This window comes from Vespula pensylvanica, chromosome 7 (assembly GCF_014466175.1).
Source record: "Vespula pensylvanica isolate Volc-1 chromosome 7, ASM1446617v1, whole genome shotgun sequence".
Classification (NCBI taxonomy): Eukaryota; Metazoa; Arthropoda; class Insecta; order Hymenoptera; family Vespidae; genus Vespula; species Vespula pensylvanica.
The window spans coordinates 574,414-595,266 of record NC_057691.1 but is presented as its reverse complement, the minus strand read 5'-3'; the positions used below and the strand labels follow the sequence as shown (position 1 = coordinate 595,266).

The 20,853-nt window shown below is 32.9% G+C and overlaps 1 protein-coding gene across 2 annotated transcripts in view; it reads right to left on the bottom strand.

The window, feature by feature from the left end:
* The window catches only part of LOC122630751 (cytoplasmic polyadenylation element-binding protein 2), a 121,796-nt gene that overhangs the window by 24,551 nt on the left and 76,392 nt on the right, over nucleotides 1-20,853 (bottom strand). For both annotated transcript variants that reach the window (XM_043815599.1, XM_043815600.1), the window contains one exon: nucleotides 18,005-18,055. In XM_043815599.1, coding sequence (XP_043671534.1) covers nucleotides 18,005-18,055 — 51 coding nt within the window. The remainder of the gene's footprint in view (nucleotides 1-18,004; nucleotides 18,056-20,853) is intronic.

The window sequence follows — 20,853 nt, the reverse complement described above, 5'->3', positions numbered from 1 at the left end:
TGTAAAAAAAAAAAAAAAAAAAAAAAAAAAATCGTAGAAATTTAAATTCATCCCTTTGTTGGATAATTATCGATTGTTCTCGTTTATTTCAATTTCCATCATTAATTCTATTCTTATCATCGAATCTTGTATCGATTTCAAAACGCATTTTGTATTGGTTCTTTGCGATATATATATATATATATATATATATATATATATATATATATATAAAAGAAAAAGAGAAAAAAGAAAACACATATATTTAAAAAGCAACGAACCTCGTTTATACGATTTCAAATTTAGTCATCGGGTTTAGACGTCAAGGGAAAGAGATATTGTAGATTTACATGCTGTTATTAACGAAATTTCGCAGTAAATAATTATCAGAGATAGCGAGCCCGTCGTTTTATTAGCAGAGCTTAGCACGATGAATCCTATGGAAAATAACGACCGATCAAATATTCCGTTGATATAATTTATTCAAATAGCAATTACGTTCGATCGCGAATCTACATTAAAGTAAACATTCTTAATGAGTTCATAACGATGACGAAGAATTATTATTTTTTCTTTTTTTCTTTCTTTTTTTTTTTTTTTTGAAGAAATATCGAGAAAGGAAAAAGAACATTTTTCATTTTCGACGATCGAACGATAACCTGGTTCGAATATTGAGCCGAATGAAATGACAAAAAGCGATGTGTGAAAGAGAAAGAGAGAGAAGGACAAGAAAAAAGCGGAAAGAAAGACACCCTCTCGCGAGTTATTCGAATTGAAGGACGGAGGTGTGGCTGAACTCGATTCGTTTTTCGAGGGTAAAAGCAGACATCTGGTCACGCGACTTTTTACGAGACACATGCAAATGGTCCCTACGATAACCTCTCCTGTCTTCGTACCAACCCCTTTTTCTCTTTCTCTCTCTCTCTCTCTCTCTCTCTCTCTCTCTCTTTCTCTTTCTGTCTATCTCTTTATCTCTCTCTTTTTTCTATCTTGGAAAACGTACGATACGATCTTCGAAAGGCATCGCTCGATTTATAAGGGGTGAAGGAAAAGCGGCTGCTGTTGTTGCTTCCTTGTGACTATTGGCCTAACCTCGCTTAGGTTTATTCATTCATGAGTGCAACGAAACGAGTCATCGTTGTTTCCTAAAACAAATACATGCTAGACCTCGTTCCGTATTCTCTTTTTTCTCTGTCGACCCTTGATTTTTTTATTATGTAAATATATGCTCTCGAATATAGAGAATAAAAACGAGGGTAAGAGAGGAAAAAGAAAAAAGAAAAAGAAAAAACGTGTCACCCTCGAAAATCAAGGGAAATATAGAACGTCTCGTGTCGTTCGCTCGTTTTTCTCATTTCAATTCTCGTCGGAATAATCAATGGAAACTTGTTGTCAACGAAAACGAATGTTTAAATTAATTCGTTGGAACAATTACTTCAAGCTCGTATCGCTGATAATACGATTTGAACGATCTAAATGAGTATACGAATAAATATAATTCGTTTATTGAACATCCTTGGATATTTATAAATATTCTCTCATCCTATCACGTTCTGTTAATTTATATTTCTCGTTCGCGTTTGTCACTCGCATAATTAACTTTTAATAAATTATATCTATTGTAAACATTTTCTTTTTCATGAATACGATCATTCGTCACGTTACAAATCATTAAGATCTTTGTGTATTACTTATAATATCTTTGTGTAACTCATAATTGTTTGTAACAGTGATAACAATTTTCAAATGTCTATAATATCAAATTTTTAAGAATCTTCGTGTTCATATTGGAGTCATTGTAATATTATTTGAAGATATAGATATATGAAATAATGGCACGTAAATAGTTTCGATTTCTTACGACCTTTCCGAATTTCTTTGGAAATTGATTTATTTTCATTTAATCGTATCAACGAGGATGTAAAAAAATGTACGAGGAGGGAGAAAAAGCAGGAGAAAAATGACGTGAAAGGGGAGAAAAGAGGGAAGATGAAAGATGGCGCGAAGCCCACAGTTCACTTTGATGGGTTTATCGTTAATAATCGGCCATTGTTGTCAATTGTTCAGACGAATATAATGAATGTTCTACTCGGGTTTTCTCCTTCCGTCCGCCATTTTTCTTTCATAACGTCCTTTTCCTGTCCTCCAAGAGCAAATCTTTTCCCTATCCGATACCACCCTCAATCCTCAACTCTCATCCCTTACCCACCTTGCTATCCAACGGACTCTAACTCGGTTGCTTTTCCTTACTCCAGCAAGTGATTTAATTTCAGATAAGGTTTAAGGGATTGACTTCCCTCTCAATCTTCTCTCTCTCTCTCTCTCTCTCTCTCTCTCTCTCTCTTTCTCTTTCTCTCTCTGTCTCTGTCTCTGTCTCTCTCAACATCTCTTTAGCCGACGGAAACGTTAACTGTCCATCTGGGGAATGAAAATTCAATTTGTCCTCTCTGAAATTGGTGTAAACTCTATCGATTCTGTTATCATCCTGCCGAAAGCTGTTTTTGCAAATAAATGTAGTATATTATAGCGTCCTTTAATCATGTCGTCGTGTAACCCATAATACATTTTTCTTTGTAACGGTGATAACAATCTTGAATGATATGAAATGTCTATGATATCAAATTTTTAAGAATCTGATAAACCGGAGTCATCGTAACGTTATTTGGAAAATACGTATACGTATAGGTGTTTATTTCAAAGATATAAATATATGAAATAATTGAATGATGCAAAATATTTTAAGGATATTCTCGCGTTTGTTTGAAAAAATCGCGATAATATCGTAAACCTTCCAAAAAAAAAAAAAAAAAAAAAAGAGAATAGTTAACGCGCGAAATTTTTTAATATTTTTTAGAAATTAATCGATTTTCTCGCTTTCGCGTATGATAGAACTCATCGTTTCTCAGCCGATTGAAAATTTAACGCGACTCGATATTGAATCGCGTAGGTTGGGAAACACTGATGTACAGTGTAATACATCACTGGGAATATATGAAAAATACAGTGTATTCGATGTGAGAATATAAATTATACTTTCTTATACAAGCTATGCGGACTATGAATCACTTATTAATTATCTCTTCTATGAAAAATTGTTATATCGCGTGGTTTCAAGAGGAGGAAGAAAAACACGGCGTATCAACTTTTTTGTCAACGAGAAAGATGTATCGAGGAGATTTGAAAATTAGCTTTTTTTTTTTTTTCTTTTTTATTTTTTCAAACGTTTGTTTGTGTAACACATTTGCCACGTCAAAGAACATCGTATTCCAAGTAAAAAATGTATTAAACATTGAGTTTAATGTCAACAAAGATTAACAAAGTTATTATGTTTAATTTTACGACAATTTGCTTTGTTTAACTTGATATCAAAGATTTTGATAAAGCAACATTGTTTACTTGGCAATATTTACCAAGTCAAACAATTCTATCTTATTACGATCGTTTAATATATTTGTAATTAAGCATCAAAGATATCTTTGAAGTTTATGGATGACTATCAGATACAAAAAAAAAAAAAAAAGAAAAAGTAATAAAATCAGATACAAAAAGGAAAAGAAAATTTACTAGCAGAAAAAAGTAGATACGTTTCGAATGGGATAATAATGCAATCTAAATCGTTAGATCAACAGCAACGACATACAAAAAATACAAAACAGCAATAAAATAAAATTGCCAGTGATAATAAATTGCCATATAATAATAAATACTGAACATCGTTGTGTTATTGAATTTTTGTATTAAATTCCACGTAAGGTTGAAAAAATCTAGGATATTCGATCTGAAAAAAAAAAAAAAAAAAAAAAAAACAAAGTTAACATTAATATCTCCGAAACAGTCTCTGTACATGCGTATCTAGAAATTTAGAATACATAGTTAAATTTATATATAATATATCTCTTGAAATCGTGCTACCTTTAGGTAAGAAGAATTTTCCTTAGAAAACATAATTTAAAGAAATTATTCAAAATTAATGCACGTTAGGTAGTTCACCCTTATATACCGCGTTATAATATATCACAAGAAGAGAGATCACCCTATTCGATAAATGTTTCTTTCTTGAAGGAGTACTTATTTTGTAAGCGAAAAAAAAAAAGAGCAAAAGAAAAATAAAACTTACAAGAGGTAAAGAAATAAGAGCAGTACAAGCTCGAGTTATCGATTAAAAGTTACAAAAAGGGAAAGAAAACAGAAAGAGAGAAAAAGAGAGAGAGAGAGAGAGAGAGAGAGAGAGAGAGAGAGAGACTTCGGTTTACAGTGGCCATTCGCAATGAATCGTCAGGACGAAAAGCGAAAGAAACGAGTTCTCCCGTGGGATAAGCGCATATAAACGTACGAAACGAGTCCCTTGGCCGGTTTAGAAATGAAAAAGAAAAAGAGAGAGAGAGAGAGAGAGAGAGAGAGGAAGAATAAGTACCGATAGAGGGTGGAAAGAGAAAATCTCCTTCTCTGTGTGTTCTAAGATGTACGGCCTGTCGAAGCTACGAATGGTAAAATAAATCTTTCGGTATAGAAAACCGCGAACCTCCGTGATTCCACCACTGACCCACTTGCCAACTTTGAATTCCGTGAGTACATTTGTTCACGATGGCATAAGCAATGAAAAATAGAGAAAAAGAAAGAGAGAAAGAACTCGTACTTTCGTTGCGCAAAAAAAAAAAAAAAATAGAGAAGGTTGACAAAGGGTGCTTCTAAACGACCATTCTTTTTCTACCGAATTGTTTATATTCTATAGTACTAGGTTGGTTTTTGAAAAAGTTAGAGAGAGAGAGAGAGAGAGAGAGAGAGAGAGAGAGGGAGAGAACGAATATGTTTACCGACGCTTGACATTCTTGTCGTCGTTTCTCATAGTTCCTAGGAAAAGTGGTTAAAGAGAGTGAAAAAAAGGTAAAAAGAAGAAAAAAAAAAGAAAGAAAGAAAACAGGAATGGAAGCCAGTAAAATAGAAGCTTGATATTGGATGAGGGTATTAGGAAAAGAAGGGAAATGAAGGAAAGGAAAGAGAAAAAGAAGAAAAGAAAAGAAATTGTGAAACGGCGGAAGAAAAAGATAGAGAAAAAAATGGCGAGAATAACGAGATACGACGAAACGAAGTTCTTTCCTTTTTCTCTTTTCTTTTTCCTCCCCTTTTCTTTCCTCTTTCTTCTTTTTCTTTCCTAAAAGAGATAGAGAGAGAGAGAGAGAGAGAAAAAAAAAAAAGAAATATTTTAAACGGGACGTACGAAGAAAAAATTTATGGACAATTGGATAGTCGAAAGTTTCAAAATGAAACCTTAAAACGTATCATTTCATACGTCATTTTGAACAAATTATATCGTCCGATAACGTTACTTGGTAATAGTAAGTATCTCCGTACATTGTCCCTTGACGCCATACTTTTATACTTCTTGCAATCAGGAGATTGTCCCTCGTGATATAATAAAATTGTATTTTATTATCTTCATCTCTTTTTATCTTTCTTTTAGCAAATGGACCAAGAAAGGGGAAAAACGCAGTTGGAATATATACGCAAGAATAAAGACATATATATATATATATATATATATATATATATGTAAAAAGAAAGAGAGAGAGAGAGAGAGAGAGAGAGAGATTCAAGCAACGCGTTTACCACGAATCGGAAACACAGAGGAGCCATCGAGTGCACTCTCCCTCTCTTCATGTATTTCACAGGGTCTTCTCTTTGTGCAAAAGCCGCCATTGTGCGGCATCCAGACAGAAAATGCTCGCGTTGGACTCGAAAGCGCGTAAAATGATCGGCGTTTCCCTGTGATGAAGGGAAAGGGAAGAAGACGAGGAAGAGGACTCCTCTTCTTTCCCTCTTCAACGTTCCGGAAGTCGATGGACCGTAGTCTCTGTACGATGCTCGCTTTCGATAAACAGCATATACATATATACACATATGTTACATACAACGTGACACATAGCATATATATATATATATATATATATATATATACGTACATACACATATACATATTATATATCATAGATACACACATACCCATATATATCATATACATTATTATCATACGCACTATGTACGTACATATATATATATATATATATATATATATATATATATATATAATATATCACAAGAGAATCGTGATTGCGATTATTCCTCTTTTATGATTTCCCTTTGACTTCGATTGATAGGCGCCAGAGGGACTTTCACCTTCCTACAAGGAAGAACGGATTCCCGATATGCCTTTACCTTAAATCAATAATACAATCATCGACGACGAATACTGTTTGACGAGGATAAAAACAGAAAAAGGGAAAGAAAACAGATAAGAAATGAAGAAAGAAAAAATCTGAAAGCCATCGAAGCGACGACGTTCTTCCTTTGAAGATTCTCTTACTTCTTTAACGAAGAATTTAAAAACACTTGAGAGTTTATACATACGTACGTAAGTACATATACATACGTATATTCTCGAGTATAAATTATAAAGTAGAAAGTCGTGAATAAGAACTTAGCCGCCGAGGAACGTGGGAGTAAATTCTTTCTCTTTGAATAAGTTCGAAGAATAAAAAAAAAAAAAAAAAAGAAAGAAAAGAAAAAAAGAAAAAAAAAGAAAAGAGAAAAGAAAACAAAGAAGGAGTATAAGACGAAGAAAAACGATCGATCGATTTTACGATTGAATAATTTTGAATCGTTACGTTAAAAGAAATTCAATAGCGACGAATTTCACGAAAGAAGAAGTTTCAATCGTTAATTAGTAAGAAGAAAGAAAGGACAATTAATTCATCACTGTTCTTGAGCTATACCTTTTCTAAGAACCGAGCCATACCTTTCTATCGAATAAGTATCGCGTTAGTGTGGCTTCTGATAACGATAATGACAATTGGAGGGAAAAGAGGGAGCAATTAAAACGTTATCACGATCGTTATACTTTCTCGTCACCTTCTATCTCGTTCTTCTTTACATTTTCTATCCATCACACATACACATACACACACACACACACACACACACACACACACAAATATTTTTTTTCCCCAAAGACTGTCTAGCCAAGCACGTGGACCACCATTCCTCCTTCACCCTTCAACCATCATCATCTCGTTGCTACTCCTACCATTTTCTTTTCCGTCGCGTTGGCCCGGTAAAAATTATAAAAATTCGTAATTATGGGCTTATTAACGGCTTAGAAAATTCTGTGAATTAACGAGCGCGCGTCTCAAGGGTTCGCCGCGTCTCCAACGACCCTCTCTCTCTCTCTCTCTCTCTCTCTCTCTTTCTCTCTCTTACCCTCTTCTTCCTTTACCTCAGCTAGACGAGCTAGCCCCTTTCCTCCCATCCTTCCTTTTTCTTTTTTATTTTTTCATTTTCTTCCTTCCTCTTTTTTCCTTTTTTTCAAGTCACCTACCTACCACTTTTTACCCTTCCACTTTTGCTTTCTTTTACGATCACCATCGACATGTGGTTTTAAAACAAGTCAAATTTTTTTAAAAAAATTCTAAGAGAAAGAGAGAGAGAGAGAAAGAAAAGGAAAGATTTAGAAAGTCTTCCTCTTTATTGAATGTCTCAACCGAGATCATTCTTTTTCTTTTTCCTGTCTTTTCTTTTCTTTTCTTTTTCTTCAAAAAAGAGATATCTCACTCTACTTTATTTCTATTCTATAATTTTCCTCGGACCCTATTCATTTTCATCCGCGTGAAATTCTCTCGTGCGATCGATCGATCGAGCTCGTTCGTTCATTCGTTCGTTCGCTCGTTTCTTCGGCACGCGACGGCAACGCACGCGAGAACACCGAGCGTCGTTAATGATCGTTCTGTTGTTTGTAATATATATATATATATATAAAATATATATGTATATGTATACATTGTATATAAGTAAATCACCATATATATATATATATATATATATATATATATATATATATATTATGCATGTACATATGTACGTAGAATAAATTACCCTTCTCTCTCTCTTTCTCTTTCTCTTTCTCTTTCTCTCTTTCTCTCTCTCTCTCTCTCTTTCTTTCTCTCTTTTTCTCTCTTCACAGTGTTAAAATATTGAATATTAATACAGGGAGAATGCGGGGAAAACGAGTGAATGGTTATCTCTGAATGGCCGTGCCACGATAAGTTGGAAAATAGAATATAATGTGTAATGGAATTCGTTTATTGAAATTGTATTCACAAAGTGCATATAACTATATCAATATTACGTCGATCGAGCTGACAATATCAACGTTCTTCCTTTTATTTAATATATCAGGTAATCGTTTTATACGAATATTAATTAAAAATTATTTTTAAATCGTTCGTAATGTCATCTAACGTTGAATTTTCATGTCTATAACTGTCCGTACGTATTACTTCGTTTCTTTTTCTCCTTATACAATTTAATTACCAATTCGTATTAAAAAAAAAAAAAAAAAAAAAAAAAAGAAAGAAAGAAAAAAAAGTGTAGCATTATATCTGCTAAGTATAAATTATAACTATGTAAATATAATATTTAATAGTTTATACTGATATAATTTTGTTAAAAAAGAAACAAAAAGAAAAAGAAATAAAAGAGAGAGAGAGAGAGAGAGAGAGAAAGAAAGAGAGAGAGAGTAAAAAAATAGTTGGATTATTGCAATAGGTAATATTACTATTTAATTAAATATAACATGCAATACAATTCACACTATTTATATAAGTACTTGATCCGTATATAAGTATTTAATCATCCAAACATATAATATAAATCTATTTAATCATGATACATATAATTCGATACATACAATACAAATCTACTTCAATTTCATTTAATCGTACATATTCAACGTAGAATTGCATTTGAAATGTCGTATCTATGTCGGGTTGGTATCAAAAAAAAAAAAAAAAGAAAAAAAAAAGAAAAAAAAAGAAAGAAAAAAGAATATGTCCGAAGAGTACAATATCTACAACTAACCGATACGCGGATAAGAAGTAAGTAAGTACTTACATGCATATGTATTTTAAAAGAGCATCGAGATGGAGAATTCGCTGTACTGCTGACCTTTCGGTCTTGTGAAACCGAAACCGACCTGGGCGTCGCGTGCACTTTCAGTGAGACTGAATCTTGAGTCGAATTGTAGCGATCGGGGGTGGGTAAAGAGAATTGATTAACGAGAGAGAAAGAAAGAGAGAGAGAGAGAGACAGAAAGACAAAGATAGACAGAACAAATATACTCCACATTCGTTAAGCAGACTACTCATCCATTTCCTTCGGGTTCTTCTTCGTTCCACAACCTCTTATTATACTATATTCTACGAAACTCCGAAATTTCATCGTGAAGAGAGAAAGATAAAGAGAGATACAGAGAGAGAGAGAGAGGATCTAGAAAGCAAACCTGTCGATATCAAGTCGAACGATCCGATCGTGCATTTCAATTAGAAGGTACCGACGCAATTAAGTAATCCGCATTCATATATTGCAGCATTCTCGCAGCTTGACGCGATCTTCTCATCGCTTAAATCACTTAAGTCTTAAGAGTCAGGTCGAAATCGAGTTCGACTCGATTAAAACTTCGTGAGCGAGATCGTTCAGCGGTTTGGAAAGCCCGATATCCGATTATATTTTCCTCGTAAGAATAATTCTTCTTCGGATTTATTCCTTCGAATATTACGAATGATTATTTCGACATTTATTTTGAATTATTATTCACTTACTTTTTCTTTATATATATATATATACATGTAGGAATAACTTTTTAATACATGAAAACATAGATCGATAGACAAATAAGTATATATTTAGAAGAACGATAGAAAGACCGGTAATAGAAAGCTACATGACTACATGGAATCATGTCAACAGAAAATCATTTAACGTTATGGCCCGGCCATCAACTTTCTCAAGCCCTTTTTAGAACGTAACTCCTCCGCAACGAGGAACCCGTTACTTTTTCTCCCTTTGCATTCGTTAGATCGAACGCGAAAGTGAGTTCGCAGAGTTCTAACGCGGTTGGATAAGAAGGAGGAGAATGGAGGATAAAGTTGGAGGAGGAAAAGAAAGAAGAGAAAGAGGAGGAGGGAACACCTTCTGTAACCTGTGTTAAGGCAGGTCTTGAAAACAGGTCTCTCTGGCTCTCCTACCCCCACTATTCTCACTTTTCTCACTCATATCCTTTTCTTTACGAAGGGGGAGACCGAATACGCGTTAGGAAAGCTAAGTTCGTCGAAATGAAAAAGAAAGAAAAAAAGAAAAAAGAAAGAGAGAGAGAGAGAGAGAGAGAGAGAGAGAGAGAGAGAGAGAAAGAGAAAAAATAAATAAACTGTTCTTAATATCTTCTACGGTGTCCAGATTCTCACTCTCTTTCTCTTTTTTTCTCTTTTTTTTTTTTTCTTTTTCTTTCTTTCTCTTTCTTCTCATTAGGACAGATCGAATTATCGAAGGATTGGTGACCATCGTCGTATATCGTTCCAGTGTATCGTTATTTCTCGATAGTGGGGGCTATCTAAGGTATTAGTTCTCGCCTTTAGGGTAAATTTCGCAAGTCCGCGTTTTATTCGGCCTGTCGCTAATATCATCTTGCCTTTGAAAGATCGACTTTGACTGTACAAATCGAATTGAAGGAGCGAGCAAACGCGAGCAAGAGGTTTACCGTTACACGCGTATTCATTCGAACCGATCGAATTACCTTAGTGGTGGTGGCCTGATCTGCTAGCTGCTTCTCGTTTACCATCTTTCGATATCAGATCGACGATATGAGTAATAGTGGTACCGGGACTGGTAACTATAGTTCTAGTTTTAGCTTTGCTTACGTGCTAGAGAACGAGGACTCGTTCGCTATGGCGAAATATCTGTTGTTGCTTAACAAGTACGACTTCTGGAAGAACAACGTCTAACTTTGCCAATCGAGATAAATAGGATGGTTGCTAGTTTTTCTTGGCTCGTCAAATGTTTGTAAATCTTGATTTGCAAAAGTATATATATATATATACAAACACACACATATATATATGTATATTGTATATATATATCGAAACGTGTTATGTGTTGTGTGTATGTGTATATGTGTTTGATTTATGAAAACAAGTTCCATTGGTTTTTTTTCTTTTTAAGTAACATGAAAATAATTATTAAATTCTTATACTATTTATATTCATTGAGATTTAATTGACGTAAAGATGTCGTTAATAATAAATCAATAATATAGACGTAGTTAGTATTAATAATATATTAATTAATATTAATATAAATAATAAAAATAGATGTAGCTAATATTGTCGCTAATAATTACATTTATTAATATACATATTAATTATAATATATAATCGATAGATCTAACGTATTAACACTGTCAATGTATTGTATGTGCATATGTAGGTATTATATATGTATATATGTGTGTGTATATATATATATGTGAAAAGAGAAAATTGTAATTTACGATAGTTAGTTAATAAACTAGAAATAGTTTGTTTTTTACTTTACGACCTTTGAGCGTTTATTTAAAATTTATAGTTCAAATGCATCGTAATACGAGGCTAAAGTGCCTCATAAAGGTATATTCGCATGTGAGAAAAAAAAAAAAAAAAGGAAAAAGAAATGGTTCAACGTAGTAAATCGTGTCGTACGAAGTCGAATAAAAGACACAAAGTGATTACTTTTAATTGCGTGATACGTGCCCACGTAATAACCGTTGATTTAATTGGCAGAAAGAATATTCTTCTTCTGTACATCGAAGGGAGAAGGGAACTTGAATGACAATAATTAAAGGTATTCTGGGAATAGCGCGGTGATAATTAACATTCGACGAGATGCAGTAATAATTTGTGATTGTTATAAATGAAAGAATCGTACAAAATTATTTTCTCGAGAAAAAGAAAAAAAGTAATTCAAATCACATTAAAAATCAAAATTATCGTAATGAAAATGCCATGAAGTATTTAATCATTCTTACTTTTGACATTTATCTGAAAAAAAGGAAAAAAAAACAAGAAAAAAAAACGATTTCAAACATTAGAAAATTCAATTAGAATATTAGCGAATTTTACAAAACTTGAAAACGTTAAAAGTTTCTTTCGTGAAACATCATAAATATTCTTTGTTAACGCAAAGTTGAATATTACCGATCTCATGCATCCTATTCAATATGGAAGATAACGAAACTTCCTTTCCAATCTATATAATTCATAAACCTAACAAGCAACGATAAATTATGAAGGTGCTAACACAAGGTTAAGCATCGAAACACCGAGAATTTATTATAATGATAACTAAGATAGCGAGGGCGGTACATAAAACGCATAGTAGTATCGCGAAATAAGATAAGAGTTAACGATAAGGTGTCTTCTTGTTATCTTCTCTTACGATCGACGTCCTTCGAATTCGCGCTTCGTTCTTCTCTCTTTCAATATTCACTTCCGCCGGATTACGTCAAACGAATGACTTCTGAGACCGTACCTAACGTACTTACTTACTTGCTTACTTGCATACTTACTTATTTACTTATTTACTTATATATCTACGTACGAAAAAGACGAAATAAAAGATGAAGGTAGGATACGATTATTACGCCATTTTAGTACGTGACGAGCCAAGCAATGCTCGAAGACAAACTCATGTTCTAACGCAGATTTAATGTCGAAAAGAAATAAATACATTACGTTTTCTACGATACGTGATTATCCAACATGATTGTCGAAAGCTCAAGATTAGTCACAGATATGTATACAGATTTTCAAATATATCGAACAACGATTTTTTTAACTAACCAAAGTACTTCTCAACAAAAAATTCTGGTTTTCGTTCCTTTTTTTTTTTCTTTTGCAGCAAATAAAAATAATATATATATACATATATGTATGTATATAACAGTAGAAAACGCGATCGTTTCATACATTTTTTATGATAAATTTTTATCATACCGTCTAAAAATGAAATCTCTTTAGATTTTGTAAACCTGTCTATTATTACGGATAGATTACAACGTATAGATCTTTAACAAATTTTATCGTCAAACGTTTACATCGTTAACTTTTAATAAATTCTTCACGCACTGCTGCTTAGATTTGTATTATATTAAATAAAAAAAGAAAGAAAGAAACAATAAATAAAATAAAATAAGATAAAAATAATGGAATACTTCATTGAATTATAGTATTGAATTACACAAAAACATGATGTGCAACATATTTATTTGCCCGTCACTCACTGGTGATCGTAGCGGCGTAAATAAAAGATAAATCGTATGACGGAAAGCTCACTGACGATCACTACGATGTCTGTCACACCAATGAAAAAAAGGTTTAACAGATATAATATAAAAAAAAATATATATATATATATATATATATATATATAGAACGTAACACGTTCAGGATGAACGAAACAGGATTAAGTAATTTTATATTTCATGGAACAGTTGTGTTTTCTCTTTTTATCTTTCTCGCTCTCTTTTCTCTAACTTTTTTAAGGTCTATCCTTTACTTTAATAAAGAATAAAGTGTAACAACTTTTAAAATAAAGCAGAAAATCTCGAAATCTCTCTTTAAAAGAAAAAAAAAAAAAAAACCGATAATCTTCCTACCGTTGCGTCCTATTTATCGTTTTTGTCGTATTTTTGAAAAAAAAAAAGAAAAAAAAAACAAAAATGGGCAGAAACAAAAAAAAAAGAAAGGAAAAAGAAAAATATCGCGATAAAACACAAACACTCCGTAATCAAGGAATTTACGAGGAAGAATAGAAACTTTGTCAAGGATCGAAGAATAAAGAAATGTGGGACAAGGAAATCTTAACGCCTTGGCTTCGATGTTCAACGTTAGCTCGATTGCTCGAATCGATCAGGGAACGTGAAAACTCGAGAAACGTGAAATTAACGATCCAAGAAATACGTTCGAACGATATCTTCTGTCTCGCTCACTCTTCTTCGCTTCGTCTCGTCTCGTTTTTTCTTTTAATTTTTTTTTTTTTCTTTTCTTTTTCTTTTTTTCTTTTTTTCATTTCTTCCTCTTTTTTCAAATCGTGACACGGACATTCTAATCAAGAAGGCAAAGTACCGTAATCTTCCTTCGCGAATTAGCTTCTCGTCGTGAAACAATGAGTCGACTCGAGAGGCTGCTTGCAACGAGTAAAGAACGTAGGTACCTATGTACCTACTTCGTTAATTTTACAATAACAAACGGAGAAGAAGATTACATAGTTTTTACTCTCGTGGACTGACTCTCTTTCCCTTTGTAATCGCACTCTACGATTATTCTGTTCTTACTAATCTACGTTCTCGGTTGTACGAGATAGAGAAACAAGAAGAAGGAAAAAAAGAAGAGAGAGAGAGAGAGAGAGAGAGAGAGAGACAGATAATACTGATTATTCGAATATTAAATTTTTAGCAATGTAAAGAAAATCTTTTTTCCTAAGGTGAAAATCTCAAATTATTCTTAGATTTATCTAACCTCAGAGTTTCTAACTGAAATTTAAGGAAAGGTCAGAGGAGCTTCGACTTTTTCACGTCTCGAGATTCTGAGATAGATCTTTGCCTATCCATTTGACTCAAGAAAGAACACACCTGGTTAATAGAGAAAGAGAGAAATAGGGAGGAGAAGAAGAGAGAGAGAGAGAGAGAGAGAGAGAGAGAGAGAGAGAGAGAGAGAGAGAAAGTCAAAAAGAGACAGACAGATAGACAGATAAAGAAAGAGAGAGAGAAAGCATTGGTGGAGATTAAAAGTAAGCAAGGAAGCCCAGAACCTCTATAAATATTGAACGATGTCCGGATTTATGGAGCAGATGCTGAAACTCTAGTATAGAAGGAGGAAGTTATACTGCGAGACTACGTAAAACGATGTAAGACTGTCTATCTATCTCTTTCTCCATCTCTCTTCTTCGTATTTAAAGAGATAGAGAGAAAGAGAGAAAGAGAGAAAGATAGAGATAGATAAATAGAGAGAAAGAGAGAGAAACTAAGAATGAGAGTGAGCCCTTTAACCCTAGACATCCCTTACCAATACCGCAAAAGGTTGGCTAATTAATGTATTGTTTCACCGGGTGTGGCCTCTCACCGAAATCTGCATTCATTGAATATGCAACGCTTAACTTGTGTTGCTTGTGGCCTCGTGCTCTATGCATATCTATCGTTTTTCTAGGGATAAAAAAAAACATGAGAGAGAGAGAAAGAGAGAGAGAAAGAGAGAGAAAGAGAGAGAGAGAAAAGGAAGTGGAGAGCGATAGATCGCAGAGGTCGAGGCAACTGGACAGCGGCTCGACGTTCGAATATATAGATATATGTAAATGCGGCCTATCGTTTGTGTTGGATTCATGAATCTGTCAGGAAAATATATATATATATATATATATATATATATATAAAACCAAAAAAATAAGAAAGAAAATTCTCGGAAAATTCTATTTATTTTTGTTATATTCCTTTTTCCGACGTTTCTATTTGTTTTTGTTGTTTCTTTATATATATATATATATATATATATATATATATATATATATTTTTATTTTTTTGGCAATACTATAACAATCAATTGTGAAGCGATCGTATATAAGCGACGATAGGAATCGATGCAAAAAAATTTCTTGTTAGATTTCATGCAAAAATTGAAAGAAAATTTTATTCGTTATTTTTATTAAAAATTTGTTAATAAAATTTTTGTTTAAAGAGTGACACTTTTTATACAACTCTTGCACGAACCCCGATATATAAATATGGGAATTTGTTATTTTTTTAGCGGGATTTGGAGAACCGAAAAGAAAAATAAAATAAAATAAAATAAAATAAAATAAAATAAAATAAATAAGTAAATAAAGAGAAAGGAATAAAAAAATGTTCTCGTGTAAATCCGTATCCCGAACATTGCGTATATAATTAATAGAATAATCGAAGGGTTTGTTCTCACACGTTACTAAACGTTAGATCGATGTTTCACCCTAATCGATAACGTTGTACGATCTGTAGATGCGATAACGTGATGCGTATGCCATAATTTCGTGATCGTACGCCCGTACCGGTATATACGATTTTAACAACATCGTAATATAATTTGCGAGCTTAACGCAACGGGCAAAGGTCAAAGGCCTCGGATGATCGTTAGCAGGCATATGTTTGCTAATTCGCGCTAGTTACCAAAGCGATTATTGGACGGGCGAACGTAACGTTTCACCCGCATCTCGACAGGGGCCTTGAAGCTTAACAATGTGTATACAAACACGCACAAACACACACACACACACGAGATAGTATTCATAGATATACAAGCGGTACTTTGAAAGGAAAATATTTTTTAAAGAAAATTGAAATTTTATTTTTTTAGAAGGAAAGATATAGATAGATGGATAGATAAAAAGATAATGAGATCGATACAAAGAGAAAGAGAAAGAGAGAGAAAGAGATAGGAAAATAAAAATAAAAAAATAATAATAATAACAATAATAATAATAGAAAGAAGAAAAAGAAGAATGACATAAAGATATGAATGGAAAATTTTGTCGTTAAACGTGAACGTCACGAAATTTTCTCCTTCTCTTTTTGCGTTCACGAGAGTTATCCCCTCGATTTTAATTCTATAGAGGAGCCGACATTACGAAAGAGGCCTCCGGTACATGCGCGTGCATTTCACGCTGCCTTGATTCCTGCACACGATCGTGTCCTCCCATCAACGTAGTGCCTCGTGCATGTCTGTCACACGTACCGATTCCATGCATGCTCACGTAATTTCAGGTAACGCGTACAGTCCCACCTTCTCTCTCTCTCTCTCTCTCTCTCTCTCTCTCTCTCTCTCTCTCTCTCTCTCTCTCTCTCTCTTTCTTTTCTCTCTTTTTTTCTTTCTCTCTTTTTCTTTCGGTTACTACAGAAAGGAAAGAAGAAAGAAAGAAAGAAGAGACAAAGAAAGAAATTGAAAATTCTCCGTGCGTACCTTCTTTCTGGCAACGGGTCCACGAAAGAATTCGCAGGGATTCTTTTTTTCGTTCGTACCAGTGAAATTCCATCGACGATAGGCCGTCTTCACGAATTTGTAGCGATTCGTGGAAGCGGAGATGATTCGAATAAAACGATATTATTGTAGGGACAGAACCGTTGCCATCTTTTTTTATTTTGTTCGGTTTTTTTTTCTTCTTTTTTCTTTTTCTTTTTTTTTTTTTTTCAAGAATGATACGAAACTGCGTTTGTTTTCTTTTCTTTTATTTTTGGCATTACCATAAAAAAAAACAAAATATATATGTACGTATGTATGTATAGATATTCCCTCCCTCCTCTCCATAAATCATTACGTCGAAATACAAACTACTTTAATGGATACGACGCTTAAAACACTTTTTTTGTTTTTTTTTTTTTTTTTTTTTTTTTTTTTCTTAAGTATACTCATACATATCTAAAACAAATTTTATATTGGATTGTTAACGGATTTATATCGGATGTTTAATCAACCTTCGATCGAACGTAGGATATTCCTTTTCTTTCTTTTTTCTTTTTTCTTTTTCTTTTTTTTTTTAAATTAAAAGTTCAGATTTTTGAGTAAATATCGATAGTTCGTCTTTCTTCCGAGGACGATTTTTTGCTCCTTCTTTTTTTCACTTTTTTTTTTCCTTCTTTTTTGATAACGCAGCCGCGTTAAAACCTGTTCTATCTAATCACTCGAATTCTAATCGCTCGAAACTAGAAAAAATAATGAAAGAAAAAAAAAAAAAAAGAAAAAGAAACGAATTATAGATCGAAGAAGGAATGAAAGAAAGAAACTCTTCTTTCTTGACAGACGATTTTCCATATCATATGAAATTTATAATTCGACACTGATTCGTATTTTCCGCCTATTAATCTGTTCAAGAAGGAAGTGAACGGTAAGGGGAATAAGGAGGATCAAGTTTCTTGGATTGTCATGCGCGAGATATCCTTCTTACGTAGAAGTTATTACATAACTATAAATATTAATTAACTACGGGTACTGGTTCTTCCTTGTGGCGTGGCCCTTAAGACATTCAACGTTCGTGTTCAGTGTCCCACACGCCACTGTCATAACCACATTTGTGTCGGAGTGAAAATGGATGGTGGAAAACGGAAGGGAAGGAGGAAATAGAGTAACAAGCGGTTTTCACTCACCGTGTAGCTGCGCGAGCGACTGTAGCGTGTTGGCATTGCAGTTTATGAATCCTGTAACAGAAGAGAAAAAGAAAAAAATAATGCGATTAGTAAAAAAAAAAAAAAATCCTTACGTTATTAATTTTTCTATGATATATTTTTAATTTATAAAAATAGTTTAGAAATTGTCATGTGCTATTATTTTATAAAATAATAGTAATAATAATAATAATAATAATAATAATATATTATTTATTATAGTCGTATTGATATATTATTGATAATATTATATGTTTTTAATTTATAGATAGATAGTAAATTTTCATGTGCTATTATTTTATAAAATGATAGTAATAATAATAATATATTTATTATAATCTATTTATTATAATAATATATATTATTTATTATTAATATTAATATATTATTATTATTATTATTATTGTTGTTGTTGTTGTTGTTGTTATTGTTATTATTATTATTTTACATAAAGTAGAAAAGCAATTTGACAAATCGAAAGAATATCTTTTTTATTTTTATATCGAAAAGATCAGACATTTAATTTGTCTATAATGATCCCTAAAACATTTTTGAATACACATAAATAAACATGAAATTTCAGTTGAATTTTGTTAAAATGGAAGAAAAAAAGAAAAAAAGCGATTACACGAGACCGATTTGGTCGGTCGTAATTTATGTCGTCTATTAGATTGCGTTTAGAGTGGCTCGCAAAGTGCTGACAGCCGTTGAGTGTCGAATTAATAATAAGCGGTGTGTTTAACGTAAAAAAACAGAGCGAAGAAACTGGAGAGCTAAAATAGCGTGATCACTTACGGGGAGCTGTCAACGTTTCGTAAAGAGAGAAAGAGAAAGAGATAAAGATACTCTCCCTAGGACGTTTCTTATATGTCTGTACGATTAATCGATGAAGTAGGTGGATACGATTAAAAAAAAAAAAAGAAGAAGAAGAAGAAGAAGAAGAAGAAAGAACACTAGTGCTTCTTCGATCAATATTTTCATTAATTAACAATAAGTATTTTTTAAAATAGATAACGCTCGATACAAATGAATATACCGATTTCAATCAGTATAAAAAATTAATTGGCCTCACATTACGTATTATTTTTTCCTTATTATAAATATTAAGCATTTATTTAAAATACCGATCAAATGTTTAAAAATACTGATAAATAGCAACGTAAATAAAATCATAAAAAAAAAAAAAAAAAAAGTAGTTTCATCAAGACGTACACGAATACGTTTACACACAAGCATAGACATAGACGCACACGCGTACGTACGCACACGCATACGCATACACTAACACGCACAGAGACGCGTGCGAATAATCGTACGAGCATTGTGAGAATCTTAGTGCTGCTAATTACCGCGTAATGGCGTCGTCGCAAGCTCGAAACGAGCCACGCGAAATTATGTTAAATTAATTTGTTAATTATGATTCGCGTATGCAGAGCGTACGTTCGAAACTCGCAATGGCTTCGGGTATAAATCCTGGAGTGAAAGAGAAAGAGTGAAAAAGAGAAAGAGTAAGAGAGAGAGAGAGTGAGAGAGAGAGAGAGAGAGAGAGAGAGAGAGAGAAAGAGAGAAGAAGAGAAAGAAAAACGACAAAGAGTCGCGTAGTAGTTTACACCAAGAATTACACAGTGTAACAGCCATTTCGCCGATCGCTGCATTTATTTTCTCTTGCGAAATCATTAGACTGTATAATATGTGTGTGTGTATGAGTGTGTGTGCGTATATGTATGCGGGAAACGACAGGTACTACAATAACAATGATAACGAATGAAAACTCAGCGTTTTTTTTATTAATTAATTTCACTCTGCCTTGTAGATACTCGTCTTATAAATCTTTTTAATACACGCGATCTCTATTTTTATAAGCGTGTACGTATGTAGGTATATATATATATATATATATATATATATATATATATTGTATGTATATGTATGTATTGATAATGAAAAGAGAAAAACGTTTTAGAAAAAGATAAGTTTACTCGGATACGATATAACAATTACGATATAATAGTTAATTTTTCTTTTCTTCTTTCTTTTTTTCTTTTTTTAAAGGATAATAGTTTCTCTCATCAGATTTAATTCTTTTTCCTTCTTTTTTTGTACTTCTTCTTTCTTTCTTTCTTTCTTTCTTTCTTTCTTTTTTTCTATTTCTTTAACTAAATTCAACGATTAGTATCTAACGCGTCGACTTTGTTTCAAAAAGGAAGATAGAGGATAAAGATTCGCAGTAATGAGAAATAAAGAAAAAGTAACGTTTCAAGGGTCGTTGACATTTACTTGGAAAGATTATCAAGGATTCGAATAATATTTTCCTCGTAGATTTTTCCATGACGAATCGATTCTCTTATTAGATAATTTACGAATAAAATCATAAGGAAAATCAACGGAATCGTTGAGAACAATTTCTTCGTTCTTCTTCTTCGTGTGATATAAAGGAAGAAGAGAAGACAAAAAAAAATAAAGCAGAAAACAAAAAATAGGTAAAGAAAGGGAGAAAAAAAAATGGAAAAAGGAAGAACTTGTAAAAAAAAAAAAAAAGAAAAAGAAAAAGAAAAATGGTTCCACAAATCTGACCAAAAAGAAATGTTTCCCTTATCGATGACTTTTATGTTCGTCGAAGTTGAATTGAAGTTGCGAGTTAGAGAACAAGTCGCGAGTCGAGCAATATTCCCATGACAGGGGATAACCTCTGAACTTAGAAGGCCTCTTTGCGTTCTACGTTCGTTCGTGCGTTCATGCGCGCTTACTAGTCCCAATGACTATGCACATGTAAACATTGACATTAAGAAGCAAGTTTTAAAGTCTACGTATCTACTGGTCTGTCAGTCACC